This window comes from Phoxinus phoxinus, assembly GCF_949152265.1.
Source record: "Phoxinus phoxinus genome assembly, chromosome: 2".
Lineage (NCBI taxonomy): Eukaryota > Metazoa > Chordata > Actinopteri > Cypriniformes > Leuciscidae > Phoxinus > Phoxinus phoxinus.
The window spans coordinates 44,971,354-44,984,677 of record NC_136877.1 but is presented as its reverse complement, the minus strand read 5'-3'; the positions used below and the strand labels follow the sequence as shown (position 1 = coordinate 44,984,677).

The 13,324-nt window shown below is 43.6% G+C and overlaps 1 protein-coding gene across 1 annotated transcript; it reads right to left on the bottom strand.

Annotated features, from left to right (window-relative positions):
- Positions 1-3,631: 3,631 nt before the first annotated feature.
- On the bottom strand, positions 3,632-13,278 carry LOC306989622 (ephrin type-A receptor 5). Its single transcript, XM_079595470.1, has 12 exons — positions 13,169-13,278; positions 13,031-13,092; positions 11,223-11,832; positions 10,366-10,585; positions 8,031-8,131; positions 7,601-7,696; positions 6,743-6,823; positions 6,468-6,560; positions 5,257-5,378; positions 5,019-5,128; positions 4,722-4,884; positions 3,632-4,113 (listed from the first exon to the last, which is right to left on the bottom strand). Exons 1-12 carry the CDS (start codon positions 13,248-13,250, stop codon positions 4,108-4,110), a joined length of 1,746 nt encoding a protein of 581 aa, XP_079451596.1. The 5' UTR covers positions 13,251-13,278; the 3' UTR covers positions 3,632-4,107.
- Between the last annotated feature and the right edge of the window lie 46 nt (positions 13,279-13,324).

The window sequence follows — 13,324 nt, the reverse complement described above, 5'->3', positions numbered from 1 at the left end:
TAGCGACCGTGTAGCCATGCTCGGCGCGGCGCATGCGCAGCAGGCCCAACTGCAGCACTGTTGAGGCTGAGGCCATGAGGCCCAGCATTTTCTGAAATCTCCTGAGTGGCACTATGTGGCCGCTGAGGAAGGATTTCGCCATTTGCAGGGTATTTCGCCTGCGCTGTGATGACAGCTGTGCTGTCATAGACAGTGAGTTCAGATCCAGTCCTAAAAAGGAGATCCTTTGACTGGGAAACAGTGAACTTTTCTCCCAATTGACTCTCAGACCTAAGCACTCGAGGTGATCGAGTATTAGTGTCTTGTGGTGAGCAAGTTCTGACGGCGATTGAGCCAGAATTAGCCAATCGTCCAAATAGTTCAGAATTCGAACGCCCCGGAGTCTCAGGGGTGCCAGCGCCGCGTCCATACACACTGTAAATGTACGAGGTGCTAGGGATAGGCCGAATGGCAGGACTGTGTACTGATATGCCCGGCCCTCGAAGGCGAATCTCAAAAATCGCCTGTGACGTGACGCAATTTGTATGTGAAAATACGCGTCTTTCAGATCTATTGCCATAAACCAGTCTCCTCGGCGAATTTGCGCGAGGATACTTCTGGTCGTGAGCATTCTGAACTTCCGCTTTGCAAGCGTTTTGTTCAGACGCCTTAGATCTAAAATGGGTCTGAGACCCCCGTCTTTCTTCGGTACCAGGAAATATCTGCTGTACAGGCCCCCTTCGCTCTGAGCTTGAGATAAAGGCTCTATGGCCCCTTTGCTCAATAGCTTCGCTATTTCGGCTCGAAGTAGATGTGCTACTTCTGTTTTTACCGTGGTTTCGACTTTTCCCGTGAAACGGGGAGGGCGTCGATAAAACTGTAGCGAATAGCCTCTTTTTATAGTCTCTAGCACCCATTCTGAAACCCCGGGTAGTCCTTCCCATGCATCTGCACGTGTGACTAGGGGTTGAATGTAATCTGGGCTCTGGTCGCGAAATGGCGGCGACACGAGAGCAACCATGTGCTGTGACATGGACGCCGTGGCGTCTGAGGCGGGGGACATGTTTAACACAGTATGCGTCCCGCGCGCGCTCGACTCTCTGAGTTGAGAGAGAGCACGCGGGGCGAGCCCTACGGGGCTCGTTATGTTTGTGAATAAACGTGGGCGCTTGGTGGCGGGCACATTTATAACACCGGGGACACTGTGTTTGTGTACTGACTGACCGTTCGTTAGTTTCGTTTTTACAGAAACCGCGGAACGTGCAGTGTGTAGTGGTTGTGGGCACTGGACAGTGGGCACGCTCACTACACGTAAAGCACAATCGGTGTGAGCCGATTTTATGTGTGCAAACCCTGTGTTGAACGGGGCTGTGCTTGTGTGAATGAATGGGCACTGGGTGGGCATTGCAGTTACACACATTACACCATCGGCCTTGGCCGGAACACCAGAAATTAAACTCTTTTTTAGATTTATCTGGGTCGCCGTGAAAACGGCGTTTGTGTGCAGGCAAACGGGCTTTACGGCCGGTTTGTTGGCTGCTGAGTACACTGGTACAAACGCGGAACTTAGGGCTGTACAAGCGGGAATCTTTGGTGGAAGTCCGGCCGCAGCGGGACCCGAACACCGTCTTTTTCCTAGCAGGGCTAGGATGGCGCCGAGGCCTCGGGCTTGATTGAGATCTTGGGCCGAGGACCACGCGGTGGCGGGCGGCGTCCGGCGGAGCGAGACCGTGGTCTCTCTCGGGCCTGTTGCTGCTGGGCCGGTGCGGCGGGCGCGGGGCGCTGCTGAGTTCGGGCAGGCGGCTGTTTAGGGCGGCCTGTTGCGGAACTGGAGCGCTTTGGCAGGAAATGTCTCATGGCCTGCGAAGTTTTCTGTACCTCGGCGAATCGGTCCGCGAAGTCCTTCACGGAGGATCCGAAGAGGCCAGCCGGTGAAATGGGGGCGTCGAGAAACGCAGAGCGCTCGGATTCCGCCATTTCAGAGAGAGTCAGCCATAAATGTCTCTCGGAAACAGTAGCTGTGGCCATAATCCTGCCGATGGCGTGTGCGGCGGACTTTGTAGCGCGAAGAGCTAGGTCTGTGGCGCTACGCAAGTCCGGAACACTGATCGCGCCCGGGCCTTCCTCGTCTAGCTTGCAGAGGAGGTTGGCCTGGTGGATTTGGAGCACCGCCATGGTGTGCAGCGCCGATGCAGCTTGTCCGGCGGCGGAATACACGCGACCGTTCAGAGCTGACGACGTGCGGCAAGCTTTGGATGGTAGGACTCCCTTAGCCCGCCGTCCAGCAGAGGGTGGGCAAAGGTGAGTCGCTACCGCCTCCTCGACCGGAGGGAGAGCGTGGTAGCCTCTGTCTCGAGCACCGTCCACTACGGAGAATGCTGGCGAGGCAGAAGTACGTACTCTGGCTGAAAATGGCGCCTTCCACGATTTCGCTACCTCTTCGTGAAGCTCAGGAAGAAACGGTGCGTGTCTGGAGGGGGGCGCAGCGCGGTCTCCAGAGAGGAAGCGTCCATCCAGCCGGTTGAGTGCAGGTTGTTCGGGCGTCGACCAATCGAGGCCGAGGCTCGACACGGCCTGTGTGAGCAGACGCATCAGTTCTGCCTCGATGCTGATCTTCCCTCCTCTGCGCTCTCGAACAGCGGGGGAGGGGAGGTCCACGGAGCTCGCCCAACCCTCGCTCTCCGAAGCGAGAAGCGAACAGCAATCATCATCTCCCTCTGATACAGCTTGCTGGTCGTCTTCCATAACGGACAAAGCGGCGTGCTGCGGCTGTTGTCCGTCGGTGAGCGACTCGAGCGAAACGTTGAGAGGAGCTAGCGGCGGCGAGCTCCTCGTGGAGGGAGGTTCCGGGACCCGCTGAGCACGGCGCTTTTTACGGCGCGGCGCTACAGGGGGCGGTTGAGCAGCTTCGGCGAAAGATGCAAGGCGAGTCCGCAGAGTCGCGATTGGCATCATGTCGCAGTGATGGCAGCCGCCATCACCGAGAGCGATAGCTGCATGTTCCTCGCCCAAGCAGGAAACACATAATTCGTGGTGGTCCCCGTCGATGAGCGCGGCTCGGCAGGAGCCGCAGGAAAAGCGAGACATCTTTAGAAAGACACTCGTGCTCTTTTGTGAGGAAAAAGCGTGTGCCGCGGTAGGCGAACACACACACAAAACACACACAAAACTGAAAGGATATATCCACGCCGGAGAAGCGCAGCAGGGAACGGCGGCTGAAGGCGGCGATGACCAGCGGCTTCAGGTAAGGGCTCGTCCTGCTGAGGTGCTTGTATCCAAACGGCTGTGGCGGCTCGAATCAATCCAGCGATGCGTGCAGCTTCGTTGAATTTAAGAAAATCGGCGTGTTAGACAGCTATGCTCGTATTTATAGGCCTAGGCCACGCCTGTTTGGGCGGGAGGTGACGCAGAAGGGCGCGAAGCGCCCTCATTGGTCAGCGTCCTGGCCTCGCATAGGCTGTGCTTTTCTGGCAGAGCAGCCAATGGGTGAGCTGTATTGCTCCGCCTAGGTTGTATGCTTCAGAAAAGCGTTTTACAATATTACAAAATTAAGGATTAATTTTTGGCTTCAATCTCGACAAAGAAATATCTTTCCCGTAGCGTTCTTCGACGCAGTACGAGAGAACTCTACGTAAGAGAACAACAACAACATCAAATTGAGCTGTTTATTTTGTGACGTCTGGCATTTTCCAAACCTTTCAACATTTGGTCTTTTGATATACAAATCACAAAAATACAACATTTACAGTAGAAAAATAAAAATATGAATCACAATGAATTAAAAACAGTTCTCTCGTTTCCTTCAAGCAATGGAAATTATATCGTTTTATACGCAAAGTTTTATGTCATTAGAAGAACTGAAATCTCATCATAATACTTTAATATGGCCTATAGTGTGGTGCAGTTGTCACACAGCAGGAGTCCCTCCTCATCCAGAGACATGGTTACACCTCAGTCTCTGTGCTGACCCGGTGACCGCTGGCCTCCTCCAGCCTCAGGCTGATGTAGTGGGACTCCCTGCTGGCCTCCAGGGGTGGAAGAGCAGACAGAAGCGCTTTGAGGCTCTGGCCCAGCTCTCCAAACCCTGGCCTCTGAGAGGGATCTCTGTGCCAGCAGCTCAACATAACCTCATATCTGACAGAGAAAGAGTCAAAGGGAAATGTGGAAAAAAATAAATCACAAAAAGCACCACAAGACTGAATCATCTTCCAGATCTGCAGTTTGAAAACTACTCTATGCTTCTAAACCATGCACAAAACATTATTATATGCTATGATTTATAGGCACATTACTGCTGTGACTCTTGATAAACTGTGCTTATAATCTTTATTTCATTTTTAGTCTTGCAACAGACAATTGTTGGTAAAGACTTAGTCACAGTTTCCTGATAAACAGAATAGTCTAATACGTCCCCTTGGAATTATAAGGTTCTATCTGCATTCTGACTGGTTTTGAGATATTGAGCTTTAAAGTTTTTGCATTCCATTCGACTGTGTAGAAAGAACCTTTTTATTTTCTAAATAAAAAGTTCCAAAATATACACAACTTAAAAAACAACATCACATAATGTAAATAAGTTGTCACAGAATAAGAATATGTGAATAACTCAATTTTGACAAAAATGTCAGATAGAACCTTATAATTCCAAGGTGTGAGCTGCAGTTCGTTTAACGGCCACCGGTGTCGCTATTAACACAGTATAGCCCCTTTAATACTGTATTGGATGAGTAAATAGGACTGACCACATCACTCTTGGTGGTGAATATGTTGTCAGACACACTCTCCAATGCCATCCACCTTACAGGCAATTTAATAGTCCAGTTCTTATGCCTATAGTAGTTACTGGAATAGATCTGCTTAGACAAGCCAAAGTCAGCCACACACACGCGCAGGTCATCCCCCAACCTGTGAAAAGTGATTGGGTGAGAATGGGGGGGTGGGGAGATTTTGTTCATTAGGCGTGGCTTCTCAAAGACAATGGGAGTATTAACAGGATGCTGTTGTAAAATGTGCTCTGTGTTGCCCTCCTGTGGACTCACATGCAATTGCGGGCAGCCAGGTCTCTGTGTAAGAAACCCTGAAGGCTGAGATACTCCATTCCTGCAGCGATGTCAATCATAAAATGTAGAAGTCTCTGATAAGGCAAACACTGAGGAGAAGAGGTCAGTTTAAATCTGATAGGGACATATATGATCAGATTTGTGGTCAACTTCAACTTTTATATAAAAAGCAAGAGTAAAAAGGACAAGTCCATAAGAAGGTGTATGCGAGACTCACCATGGGAACATCTCCATAGCGGGTTGCTTTGAGGAAGCTGTGTAGGTCTCTATGTTTCATGAATGGGAGAATAACAAGTGGTACAATGATGGAGGACTCAGGATCTCGCTCTAGTACAACCCCTGTTGGACGCAAGTATAAAATAACCTCATAAAATCGGTTCATCTCTAGAGAAACTCCACGATGGACCTATTAACGAAATTCACATCCAATTTCACACACTTTTGCGTCACCATATGCACGCAGATTTCCCCCTCATAACGCTCGTCTAAACGCAGAATAAAAAGTGATAACGCAACGCCACTTTTGCGTTTTCTCTTCAGATCGTTTCCGTGTAAACATAGCCTTAGTATCAATATCAATATGTTAGCCTATGTTATACAGGTCAGACTCGAAAAATTTGAATATCGTGCAAAATTTTATTTATTTTTGTAATTCAACTTAAAAGATTAAACTAATATATTATATAGACTCTTACATGCAAAGTGAGATATTTCAAGCCTTTATTTGTGATAATTTTGATGATTATGGCTTACAGCTTATGAAAACCCCAAATTCAAAATTAGAATATTGTGAAAAGGTTTTCATAAGCTGTAAAGCATAATCATCTAAATATAGCAAATAAAGGCTTGAAATATCTCACTTTGCATGTAATGAGTCTATATAATATATTAGTTTCACCTTTTAAGTTGAATTACTGAGATAAATGAACTTTTGCAGGATATTCTAATCTTTTTTGTTTCACCTGTACAGTAAATAAACTAGAGTGCTAGCTAAGGTGAAACATAAGGTGGATACATGTACAGTAAATCTAGATCCATCCCTCCCAGTCAAAAGTGACCTTGGCTGGCTGCTGATTATCACAGTATTGGAAAGATGCCAATTACATTATTACGCATTAGAGTTGCCATGATCCATTTAACTCTTACAATGGTACAACCCCCCCCTATAATTCAGCAGGTCAAAGACACACAGGAGGTAAAAGTCAACCAAATCCCACTGTTACTGTGCAGCCACGGGCATCACCAGGGGAACTAGTGGAAGTTCACACTTTGCCCTTGGCTTGGGCAGACCTACAGGCCACAGATGACCAGTTGCCATGGAAACGTCTGTGCCACTTGAAATCAGGTTACCCAAAATGTTCCACTCCAGCTGGACATAAATTATACATTTCAGCCTAGATAGCAACCAGTAAATAAAGTCGTACATACCAAGCAATTTAACGACATTCACATGATCGAAATGCTTCATAATTTCTGCCTCCTTGAGGAAGGACTCCAGATCTTCTTTACTGTAGATGGCTTCTACAACTCGACAGGAAAGTTGAATGACATTATGCATGAAAGAGGTTGATTTAATAACTGCGTAAACGACATTGTCTCAAGATAGTGCTTAATTCTAAATAAAGACAACACATTTTAATGTTTTATCAGAAATTTTCACTGTCACTTGCTCTCTGCACTAGTATACACACACACACACACACCTTTTGAGGTTTTCACAGCGACTCTGATATCTTGTCCTTTTTGAGGGGAAAATATGCCTTCATAAACGGCCCCAAATTCTCCTGCAGATTGAGAAAAATCGGAATGAGATTCCTACATTTATTTGCAGACTGAAAAATGACACTCAAACTGTTTCCAATTGAATTGTTCCCTAAATATGACCTTTATGTAACTTAAAAAAACTTAAGAACAGTTATTAAAAATAAAAAAATAAAAATCTATAACTTATATGAATGTATATGTGGAAGTGTAGGCCTACTACCAATCAAAAGTTTGGGACAGTTAGGAAAAATAGAAAGTTGTAAAAAGAGCGTTTATTTGAAATGGAAATCATTTGTAACATTATAAATGACCCCAAAACTTTTGAACAGTAGAGTTTATCTTAGGTCTTATAACTGGTTATCATTTCATTTAGGTTTATATCGTGTCACATTGATTTTTTTTTTGATCGTCATTTGTGATTTCAGATACAGAAGTGGCTAAAAGTGATGTCTGGAGGGGATTGGTTTGTGGATTTGTTTTTAATGACCCTACAAGTTTGAATAATCCATCAAACCATCAAAATAGAGGAAAATATTTAGTATTTGCATGTGTTCACAATTTCTTTGTATGACAGCCTAGCAAATATGGCACGTTCCACTGCGTTATCACAAATTAAATAAAAATGACTCTAAGCACAACTACGCATTATGCTTATCTTAAACTTAAAAATCATTTAATCGTTTGAATAAAGGGTCAAGATGTCAATTTTCATATGCCGGACATCACTTTTGGCCACTAGTGTGTGTGTAATACTGCTAACAAGACCTATTTTAAATTAAATTTAAGTCAGTTTATACCTTTCCCAAGTATTCGACACATTGTCAACTTTGTGCGTTCCACCAGCACATCTCGAAGACCACACAGCATATCACTCTCTCCTTCCAACATCTGACCTGAGACATAGGAAAAAATGAAGCGTGAAGGATGAGAATAATGTCTCACTCTAAAAAATACTGGGTTGTTTTAACCCAATTGTGGGTCAAATATGGACAAACATTGTCCATATTTGACCCAAAATTGGGTTGAAACAACCCAGCATTTTTTAGAGTGTAGAATTGTTTCTATTTATATTTTTCTTAAGGATTTTTAGGAGAAACACAACTGAACTGAGTTATGAAAGATTATAACTTTTCTTATAACTAGAAGTTATGCAACATTCATACGTTTTATACAACATTTATCCTAAGTATTCATGCATTATAAGGTATGAAACAGATGAAGACTCACTATTGACAAGCTCAGTGTCATCTGTGTGTTGTTGTTGTTGTTTAGGACGTTGATATCGAGTCACACCAGACCTGGATATGAGCTCTGTTTCTTGACCCCCACTGAACGCATGCACACGCACGCGCACACACACACACACACACACATAAGTAACAAAACAGTCAATATATTGTATGCAAACAAATATATATTTTATACTAGACAACCACCAATCAGTTGGGAATCTGGTTGACGGCTGTGGACAAGTCAGGTCTGCCAGGTAAATATAAAGCCTGGATCTACCAGCATGGGATCCTGCCCCGACTGCTCTGGCCACTGCTGGTCTATGACGTGCCAATAACCACCGTTGAATGCTTCGAGAGGAAAGTCAGCTGTTCCCTGCGGAAGTGGTTAGGCCTACCACGAAGCCTCAGTGATATCGCCTTGTACGGGAGGAAGAACATGCTAAAACTGCCCTTCAGTAGTCTGAAGGAAGAGTTTATGGTAACTCGATCAAGAGAGGTGCTACTGTACAGAGACTCCAGTGACAGCAAGGTCTCTTCGGCAGGCATAGAGGTCAGAACCGGCAGGAAGTGGAAGGCTCAAGAGGCAGTAGACCAGGCTGAGTCACGGCTGCGACACAGTGAGCTGGTGGGGGCAGTGGCGTCTGGACGGGCAGGACTCGGGAGCAATCCAAGACCTCGGTTTAACAAGGCCCAGGGTAAGGAAAGGCGACAGCTGATCCAAGATGAGGTCCGAGCTGGGGTGGAAGAAGCCCGCTGCAGTAGGACAGTAGGGATGCGGCAGCAGGGGGCATGGACCCGATGGGAGCAGGTGGTAGACCGGAAGATATCGTGGACAGAATTGTGGAAGTCTGAGCCACACCGGATCAAATTCCTGGTTCAATCTGTCTATGATGTCCTCCCCAGTCCATCCAATCTCTTCCGCTGGGGCCTGGCAGACACACCACTGTGCCCACTCTGCCAGAGAGGAGGATCATTGGAGCACATCTTGAGCTGCTGCCCAAAAGCACTGGGAGATGGGCGCTATCGTTGGCGCCACGACCAAGTACTGAAGGTCATTGCAGAGGTCATTAGTACTGGGATCGCCTGCAGTAGACACCAGCAACCAGCAAGACAGAACATCGCCTTTGTTAAAGCCGGGAGAAGCCACTTCAGCGCCTGAAGCAATCAGGGGGGCTGCTCGCAACAGCAAAGGACTGGCAGCTGAAGGTCGACCTAGGGACACAGCTCAAATTCCCAGGAAACATCGCAGTGACCACGCTCAGGCCGGACATTGTCCTGGTGTCAGAAACAACAAGGCAAGTGGTCCTGCTGGAGTTGACTGTTCCCTGGGAAGACCGGATGGAGGAGGCATTTGAGAGGAAGAAGGCCAAGTACGAGGAGCTGGCAAGCGAATGCCGAAGCAGGGGGTGGAGGACCCCATCGAGGTCGGGTGCAGAGGATTCGTCGGCCAGTCACTCATCAGGGCCCTCAAGATGCTTGGAGTGAAGGGACTGCACATCAGGAAAGCCGCCAAGAACATCATGGATGCCGCCGAAAAGGCGTCAAGATGGCTGTGGATCAAGCGGGGCGATCCGTGGATCATACAAGCTACTCAGACACAAGCCAGGGTCTGATCAACCCTGGCTGGGTCGCCTGGGCGAGGGTGTATGATGTTGTGAGACCCGAAACACCCAATGAACCCAGGATACATCACTGATGATGTGTCTGAGTTGCACCAGAGGTGTATTTCAAAAACTATGCACATACCCATCACAGGAAACATTCTGCATTTTTACATTTTTAATAAAACATTGTTTTTTATGTTTTTTTAAGCTATTTGAATTACGAGGACTCATGAATTTTCCTCATAAACCACGTTTAAGTTGTAATACCAGTGTAATATGCATTTCATTATACAAATTTGTGTCCTCATAAATCACATAAACAAACACACACACACACACACACAAGTAACAAAACAGTCAATATATTGTATGCAAACAAATATTTTATGCACATTCCCTTCCCTTAAAATCGAACTATTGTCATGCTAAAATGTCATGCAAACTAGTTTAGCCACAAACAGACTAACCAAATGTAAAGCTGTAGAACCAGAGAAGTGTCTGCATTGTAGAATCAACCAATCGCATACTTCCCAGGTCAAACTGGACATTTCATTATTCAGTGTATATAATCTGTATACAGTGTACAGTACATCTCTTGCAGTCGTAATATACTGCTTTTACAAACATATAGTATAAAAGGAGGATAAAATTACCATTATCCCAGATATTATGAGGGATTGAGACTGTTGTAAATGCATAAACATCTGCATTTTAAAAGAATTTTACCTGAGCTTGTGACGCCTTACAGAGATGAATACAGCGGCTATGAGAAGAAACAGGACGCCACACACTAGAACAGCAGTTAGGACAGGGAAGAGTCCCGGTCTGGAATCAGCATTTGGGTCAGGAATGAAATCCGCTATTGGGACAGGACTGGGCCCTGCTATTGGGACAGGCCTGGAATCAGGTTTTGGGTCATGAGTGGGCTTTGTGAATGGATCTCTTCCTGAAACACACACATAAACATACATGGGTAGTGCTGTCATTACTTCAAAACTTAAAAGAATACTTTTTAAAAAGTGCACTTGCAGATAATATAATATAATTCAAATTAAAGGCCACTTATGTGATATACTTAAAGAGAATACATTGAATTTGACTTCAAGAAAGTACACTTTCAAGAAAGGGAAATCTGTGCTGGGGCTTTTTTAACCTCTGAGGATGATCTCTCCTCCCAGCGGTCAGTGAGCAATAGTTGCAATAGTTTTTTTCTTCTCTATTGTGACACATATCCTAATGAAACGGCTTCTCGAACAAGAAAAAATGTTGGGAAGGACTTGATTTTGTGCATGGGGAATTGATTCAGGATCATTGTGGTTTGCTATTGGTCGATATCATGTGAGTGACAGGCTGCCCCGCCCTCACGCCAGTAAACACATCATATCATCAAAGAGACGTCACAGCAAGAGAGAGGGGAAGTTATTTTTAATAAAGATTTTGAGGCCATATTAATAAAAAAACATGTAAATCATCAGTATTACATAAAAAAAGGAGTCAAATTTGATTTCATTTTTACTTTAAAAAGGGTAGTTTAAAAAATGTACTATATAATCTGATGCTTGACTAATAAATAATTGTTTTACCTTTGCAACTGTTTCCGTCAGTTTCGTATCCTGCATCGCAGACACATGACCCCTGCGGTGGTGGACCCCACGTCCCGTTTGATTGACACTTCATCTGCGGGCTAGAGATCTCCACAGAACCGTTCACACACACTCCTCTCCTCAAACCTCCTGCGACCGTTTCCTCAAATTCCATTTGGTTCCATGCAAATGCTGGACATTTCATGAAGAACACCTGGATCGAAGCAATGTAAGTGCACTTACCGCTGTAAGAAAATCCCAGGTGAAAGCCATTCTGAGAGATCTTTCCCAAATTAAGGTTCTTAGCGTGGCTCAGGTTCTCATCCCGAGGAACGGTACCGGGAGGAAATGGATGCCCGACTGTGATCCTGAGAGCAGGATGTGGTCTTTTAAAGTTCTGATTCTGAGGTTGGTTAGATTCTCGCACATAGATATAAAGAGGCTGCTGGTCCTCTTGGGCAAAACTTAGGTCGAGTAGAAACTCTTGTGCATCTTGTTTGGGGATCCAGTGGGTCCACAATGTTTTGGGATTTGTTCTGAAATCGGGGTTACAAGCTTGGTAGATAGAGTGTGCATAGTCCTTTCCAAGCTGCATTTGTGTTTCCTTCCACTTACATTGACCAAAAGAGAAGCCAATTGTTATTTTGATTACATAAAAAAAACTTTATTACATAAAATAATTCATCTGTTACCATGTTTTAGTTGGTCTAATATCTGTACATAAAATACACACTAGCCTACTATTCAAAAGTTTGAGGTCAATAAGATTATAATTTTTTTTTTTAAGAAATACTTTAATTCATAAGGGAGCATTGCATTGATCCAAAATACATGTATAATGTTACAAAACATTCCTATTTCAAATAAATAGTTATTTTTTAACATTATATTCAAATAATCTTTTTTTTAAACGATTTCCGAAAAAATCTTAATTTCCAGAAAAATATGAAACAGTTTACAGAAACTGTTTTAAACATTGACAATTGTAATAGATGTTTTGTGAGCAGCAAATCATAATGATTTCTGAAGGATCATGTGACACTGAAGACAGAGTAAAGTAAAGAGGCTGAAAATACAGCTTTGATCACAGGAATAAATTACATTTTAAAACAATTAAAATATCAAAATATTTCACAATATTATATTGTATTTTTATCAAATAAATGCAGGCAACCTTGGTGAGCACAAGAGACTCAAAACTTTTTTTGACCCAAAACATTTGAACTGTAATGTATTGTATTTATATTTACATAAATGAAACAAATGGTAATAAAAGTAGCTTATACAAATATTTATGAAAATGCCTTTTTTATTGTGAAAAAAGTCATTTTCTTTCTTAACATTTTATCAGAAAAATATGTTTTTTTTAGATGTTAATAGATGGCTCTTCATATGCGTGTGTATATTGTATAATATATATATATATATATATGTGATTGCTATTTCTTAAATTATAGCTTAAAAAGTAACAGAGTTGACAGTTTTTTTAATTTAAACTATAGGCAATGCCATGCTAGCAATACTAGCAACTACTGTATAGGTCAACTCAACTCAAGGTCATGAGACCACAATGCATTTCTTATAGATATAATTATTACTGATATTTCTACAGACATCCTATTATAAATTAAATAGTTAGGTATGGAATTTTTGTAGAAGTATTAAGAAAATGCATAGCCTATTATAAAACAGATTACCAGCCTTTCATTGTTAAAGTCATTGTTTAAAGTAACAAAAAAAAAAAGACTCTTTTTGTGGAATAACTCATTAGCCTATTTAAAATATAAAATAAATAAACTGCCACTTACAGCTTTTGGTGGTGAAAATGTCCATTGTAGTCCGCTCTGTTTGCTTGAATCAAAGATTTCTTCTAAAAAAATATCCATTTTTATATTTATTTGTTTCATTTCCATAATAAAAGCACTGATGTGAAACCTCAGTCTTACCTCTGATTGGTGCTAACCGCGCTGTGGTGACAATCCATAAAATGCAAAATAAAAATAATAACGTATTGAAAACCAGGTTCATTTTAGTCTTCTTCCTTTATACCGACAAGCATAGAGGTTTGTATCGTTTTACTTCCTAATAGAGTCGAAGTTTCA